This window comes from Camellia sinensis, chromosome 8 (assembly GCF_055761805.1).
Source record: "Camellia sinensis isolate YWXY chromosome 8, ASM5576180v1, whole genome shotgun sequence".
NCBI lineage: Eukaryota > Viridiplantae > Streptophyta > Magnoliopsida > Ericales > Theaceae > Camellia > Camellia sinensis.
Window position 1 is genome coordinate 163,091,635 of NC_138968.1, and position 6,980 is coordinate 163,098,614.

General features: G+C 34.9%; 1 protein-coding gene across 1 annotated transcript; it reads right to left on the minus strand.

The window, feature by feature from the left end:
• Window positions 1–5,380: 5,380 nt before the first annotated feature.
• Window positions 5,381–6,460, minus strand: LOC145798240 (uncharacterized). The gene has a single exon (XM_082885748.1). It carries the CDS (start codon window positions 6,458–6,460, stop codon window positions 5,381–5,383), a length of 1,080 nt encoding a protein of 359 aa, XP_082741874.1.
• Between the last annotated feature and the right edge of the window lie 520 nt (window positions 6,461–6,980).

The following is a 6,980-nucleotide window of genomic DNA, read 5'->3' on the forward strand; positions in this document are numbered from 1 at the left end:
GTATTTTAGAGTTATGGTGACTTTTGGGTGCTAACATTGTCATCCTCAACTGTGAATATGAACCGGGCATCTGTTTAGTGGAGAAGGTTTCTTTCAGCTCTAGTGTTGGTTGGTTATCTTCTTTAGTGGAAAAAGGATTCTTTTTAGCTGAAGGTCTGAACCTTTTTTTTTTTTTTTTATTTGAAAATATCCATTTTTTAAATTCCTTCTAGGTTGCTTTTTGCATTTTTCAAAATTATCTGTAGAAAATTTTTTTGAAAACGATATGAACGGAGAGTGTTGTTTAACTTCTCCCCTCGGTTTTTGTTTCTGAAAACACAAAAAAATAAAAATTCAACCTTGAAATGAACTAGTGGCAAGAGGTTAGTGATGCGTAGCATAAAAGTACAGATTCTTGCAGTGTGTACCCCGGTTTTTGTTTCTGAAAACACAAAAATAAATAAAAATAAATAAAAATTCAACCTTGGAATGAACTAATGACAAGAGGTTAGTGATGCATAGCATATCTGTACTTACTGATATACATAAACTTGCTGTCATGTATTAAGTAAAATATTGAGTGGTTATATGAATATATAGCCTCTTTAAATCTTAATTTGTTTCATAATTTTTAATTTTCTTTTTTTTTATTTATTTGGTATCTTGACTATTAGATTTTTGTGAATGTGGTCCAATTAGTAAATGTTGTCCAAAAAGTGTCACGATGCACAAACTTTTTCATGTATTTTCTGTTATCGGAATTTGACAGTTGTTATTGATAAAAATTTGGGTAATTTATAAATACATCCTTTAAGATTTGTTTAAAGTACAAATTGTTTCTGTAATTTAGAAAATTACAAATATTCTCTTGTTAGAATTTTTTATTTAACAGAATTAACTAAAAAAATAAAATTAATAATTGCTCTCCTATACAATAAAAAAAATTACTTAAATTATTAATTGAAACATATTTCTAACGTCATTAAAAACTATTAATTGACTTTATGATTTATTAATTAAATGGGCGATTTATTATAAAATTAGAAATTTCAAGGGTAGAATGTAATTTTCAGAATTACATGAAGTAATTCGTATTTTTATCAAATCTCAGGGGGTGTATTTGTAATTTATTTTAAAAAATTTATAGATTAATTACAAAATTGAAAAAAATCTAAAGTTTAATAGTCAAAGTTGAGAAATAAGAAATACTGCTTAGCTTCCGTTTGGGAAGTGAGTTGGCTTTTTGGCTTTTTGGTTATTTTAGCCTGGGACTAAAAGTCTGGTTTGGGAAGGACTTTTTGACTTTTTTGACTTTTTTTGTGAGAGAGAAGTGTAATGATTATGGGTTGGATTTGATGTTTTATTTTTTGTGGCTAAAATAGCCTATTTTATTTTTTGTGGCTATTTTAGCCCGTAACCCACCAAAACCAACTTCCCAAACTATGCCTTAAAGGGTTACAAAATATAATTTGTCATATTTTGAAGAAGCTGTGCTTCTATGATAATAACTAAACAAAAACCACATCAATATCGTGAATCGTGAATACATGGTGCGTACAATCTTGAATGGAAAATGTTTGAGAGTCATAATTTTTGTGGTCACAATGGCTCAAAACATGCCAAAACGACGTCGTTTTGAGTGCAAAACATGCCAAAACGACATCGTTTTGACAGTTTTAAGCCATTGTGGCCACAAAAATTGTGGCCCCCTAACATTGTTGATATTGAGGCCAAGTTTGGCATGCTTGAAAAAAGACAAAAAGTCAAAAAGTCACTATCCTATTTAAGTCACATCACCTCTCTAACACATCACTTCAAACCCAACCCAAACCCAACCCATATTTCATAAAAAGTCAAAAAGTGCACTTATTTAGTCTTCCCAAACTAGGCCTGAATTAAGTTATGTGCCTGTCTAGCCTTCAATGCTTTAAGCATGTTTGTTTGTTTGTTTGTTTGTTTGGATGCCTAATTATTTTTCTTGTTCTTCAAACGTTTTTTTTGATGGGAAGAAAAAAAAAATTCAGATAATTTGTCTCATTCCATGCACCATTCTGTGCATTTGAAGACAAAAAAAAATTACTGAAGACAAAAAAAAAATTAAAAAAAAAACACAACAACACAGAAAAACACAACAAAAACAACAAAAACAAAAAACACAAAAATGTGTCTACAATGATTATACTTTTTAAACCATTTATTTAGAGACAAATACAATAAAAGGTTAATATTATTGGATCGGTATAATTTTTTCATGGATTACATTGATCAATCTTACCAAACGTGTTAGGAGGATTTTACAAAAAGAATAGTTTGAATTATCAAAATAGAATCGTAGTATTCCTTGAGTTCTATCATATTTACAGTCCTATTTTATTTTATCTTTATTTTTATTTGAGGGTTGCAAAAAATTATTAAGTAGGACAATTTTCAGTGTACTTGTGTGTCCATTTAATGATAGGTCGACTTTGGCCTACCCTGAGAAATAAGTTAAAAGTAGATTTTTTGACATTTTTTAATTTTTTTTTGAAAAAATATACAAAAAAAAATTAGAAAAGTGATGTTATTTTAAAAGTAAAAAAGTTAGAACCGTGTTGTCAAAATAGCCTTTGTTTTTTAATTTTTTTTAGAGGACAAGATCCTCAACAGTGGCTTGGATCGTGTTATTGGATGTTAGTACACTTAAGTTAATGATTCAAATCATTTATTTGTAATACTTTTTTAATAAATTTTTTTTTGAGCAACCTTCTTAATAGATTTTTTTCTTTTTTTTTTTAGATAGTAACCTTCTTAATAGGTTATTCATACAAAAAAATAATATTGATTAGAAAACCGTAACTATATAATCATATTGCATTTGTTATCAAAAATAAATAAATGACAAGTATGATTTTGATAACAAATTTACTATCTTGAAGAAGAAAAAAATGTAATCTAATCATTTGTTTACAAGAATAATGTTTCAGACCCGCACTGGGGTGACTCCTAGGACCCCCAGTGGGGTTTGATTGGCCATAATTTTTTTTTTTTTTTTCTTCTTCCAATAACCAACCCCCACGTGTGTGTGGGGGTAGTAGGGATGGGCAACACTGGGGTCTCCATCAAGATTTTGTCTACAATTGTCCATTCAATTCGACTTTTTTATATGTATAATCTATTCAGAAGACCTTATATGATAAACGATTTGAATCATCAAGATGAATAAGTAATAGATCTATTGAGACTCAACAACACAATCAAGTTGAGAAAATGATCACAGAAATTCCAATTCCTTCTCCTCTTAATTATTGAGTAGACATTTAACGTTGTCTACAAATATCGCGTTGTTTGGGATGAGGATTGGTTTTTGATATTTTAATTTTTTTGACTTTTTTAGTTTGGGGTTATAAAACCTCATTTACGGAACCTCGTTTAGAATGAGATTTTCGACTTTTTTTAACTTTTATGAAAAAAAAAATGAAATGATTATGATTTAACTGGGACATTTTTTAGCCTGAAATTAAAAAGGCTATTTTATTTTTTTGTGACTATTTTAACCCAACTTCCCAAACGGTTGCTATGTGTGATAGCTCGAATATGACTTAAGCTTCATTTGGAGAATATGTATTTTAGTTAAAAGTTAAAAATTATTATAAATTATCAAATCACGCTCTTTATTTTTTTATATATCTTTTTATCAAAAATAAAAAAAATTACTAAAATATTGGCCTTGTTTGGTTTGTTTTTCAGAAAAAATTTTGGAAAAAATTCTCTACAAATAAATTTTTAAGAGTAATCAAACCAAACAAATTTTTTCAAAAAAAATCTCAAAATTTTGTTTGGTTACCTACTTTCCAAAATCACTCTGTCTCTCGTACACATCAAATCAATCACTTTTTTTAAAACTCTTTCCCCACAACAATTTTCAAAAATCATTTCTAAAAAAAAATAAACCAAATAAGTTTTCATATTTTTTATCTCAAAAATTACTCTACAAACACAAATCAAACACACCCATTATGTTTGCAAACCAGGCCTTACTATGCGGCTTCCATGTGTTGAGTTAGGTTTACGTAGTTGTCCTGACAATTGAATATGACTATTAGTGGATAGGAATGGCAACGGGGCGGGGCGGGGCGGGGCCGGGGATCACACTCCCCGTCCCCGATCCCCGATGGTAGGAATTTCCCCGTCCCCGGCCCCGATCCCCGACGGGGAGCCTATTACCACCTCCGCCCCCGTCCCCCAACGGAGATCGGGTTTCCCCGACCCCGATAATTCCCCGGCTAAAATTTAAAAAAAAAAAACAACAACAACAACAACAACTTCATAAGCACACACACTCATCAACATGTTGACAACAACAAGAACTTCATCAACAGATCTGCATAAAAAATAAAAATAAAAAATCTGCCTTTTTTTATTTATTTTTGGATGAAAGGCAGATCTGATCTGAGCTATGTAAAAAATAAAAATAAAAAATAAAATACATAACACATCATTTTCTTCATCTTGATCTTCATCAGATCCGAGCTCTGATGGATGAGGCGGTAGAAGCGAAGCGACGGAATGGAGGGCGATCTGATGGAGGCAAAGAGTTGGTGTGAAGCAGATCGGAGGGAGGGAGAGAGATCGCGTGAGATCGGAGGAAGGGAGAGAGATCGGGGCGTGGAGCAGCGAGGTCGGAAGGAGGGAGGTCGGCGTGGGAGGGAGGGAGATCGGCGTCGAACGGAGATCGTCGTGGGAGGGAGGGAGATCAGCGCGGGACGGGGAAGCTGCTGCCAACACCATCAGTGAGATCGGAGGGAACACCATTGATCTTCAATCTACACAGGAGAGAGAGAGATGGAGAGAGGCTGAGAGTGTGATTTGAGTGAGAGAGCACCTAAACAAGTAATATAATACATATATATATTATAATATATATAGTAACCCTAAACAAATAATATAATATATATATATATGTATTATAATTACTCAGCGGGACAGACGGGGATTAGTCGGGCCGGGGCCGGGGTTGGAGAATTGATCTCTGTCCCCGGCCCGAATCTGTTCGGGGATTAAGTTTTAAATACCATCCCCGTCCCCGCGAGGATATTTTTCGGGGAAAACCCGCTTAAATCGGGGTCGGGATCGGGGATCCCCATCGGGCCGGTTTCAAATTGTCATCCCTATTAGTGGACATCTTTTAGCAAAGAGAAATGTTTGGACCTTCTTTTTAGGGGTTTCATGATTTTCAATTTGATTTTGACTTTTAATGTGTGTGTAAAATGTATTCATATATGTTTGGGTCTTATATCATGAGTAGTTAAGATAAAAATAAAAATTGTAAGAGTTATGTATACATGTGATCTCTATCATAGTTGTTTTACCAAATACCTTTTTTTTTTTTTTTTTGAGGATAACGAAGCAATATAAATATTAACTAAGCAATAAGTCTTACATCAGTAGCAAGTTTGTGAGCAGCATGAACCACATCACCGTCCACTTTTTGTAGAACAACATAATCAAAAGATTTACACAAGGACAAAATGTCAGCAAGAATGGATTGGAGACTCCATTCGGATTCTTGAGTATGGTGTTGGAGCAGCAGCAGTAGGACTAAGCAATCTGTTTGAAGAAGCAGATGATTGATGCCGGACCGGACTGCCCAGCGCATAGCATGGAGAACCGCAGCTGCTTCTACCTGTTGAGGAGATAACATTGAAGATTCCAACATAGCTTCCTCATAGACTTGGTGATCATCAGAATCGAAGCAAACCCATGCCAGACCGGTGCGCTCACCAACAGCAACCCAAGAGCCATCCACTATAATACGCATACGCGGACCAGCAGCAATGCAAGGCTGAGCATTCTGTAAAATAACCTGCTTAACAAAACTGGTTTGAGGAGAAGAAGTAGAGTGAGAAATCTCATAAGGAACATTGTGCAAGGGTGAAAGAAATAATGTTAGTAACTCGGAAGCAAACATGATCGATCGTTCTATGGACACCTCAGCTTTATGGAATTCTACAGAATTACGTTGCATCCAAATGGCCCATAATAAAGCAATGGAATGTAATACAATCTCCGAGTCATGTATTTGATGCACCCATCCTTTAAACCATGAAAAAAAGGATAGAGGTCTTCCCACTCCAAAATCTAACCCCAAAGTCGACCCACGCCAAATCCGTTGTGAAATGGGGCAATCAAAAAACAAATGTTCAAGTGATTCCGCAGTCTGGAGACACCTGGAACACATAATATCAATTGGCATTCCTCTTTTCTTTAATTCAATTTTAACCGGAAGAATATTATGAAGACATTTCCACACAAACAAGATCCATTTGGGGGGGATCTTAAACTGCCATAAGCATTTCCAAACTTGCCAATCCGGATCAGGCCTAGAATGGTCAGGCAACTGTCGGGTTAACGCTTGCTCATAACCGGATTTGACTGAATACTCACCACTTTTGGTCGGACCCCACACCATTTTGTCGTCCATATCAACTTGAGCAATGTGCATTGATACAATATAAGGGAGGACAGATGGGGGAAAAAACAATTCCAATAATTCAAGACGCCAAGACCTTCGCACGGGATCTATGAAATGTGCAACCCTTAATCCAGGACAAATATCATTCCAACCGCGACCTCTACAAGGATTTGAAACAATCGAAATCCATTGATCCTCAAAAGGGTTAATACGTTGTCCGTTCCCCACTACCTATTGAAGTCCCGAGGCAAGTAACGAACGGCCCCATAAAATACTCCGCCATCCCCATGAAGAGGACGAAGATGGGCGAATGTTAAGAAAGGAACGCCGCTGACAATATTTACCAAGCATCACCCGAGAAAGTAATAAATTGGGACATGAAAGAATCTGCCATGCTTGTTTAGCTAGCAAAGCTTGGTTAAAACACATAAGATTTCGAAAACCCAATCCCCCCCAATCTTTGGGGAGACACATATATGTCCATTTTTTCCAAGAGATCCCGTTACCCCGGGAGGAGGCCCAAAGAAACTAACGAATAAGAGACGTAAGC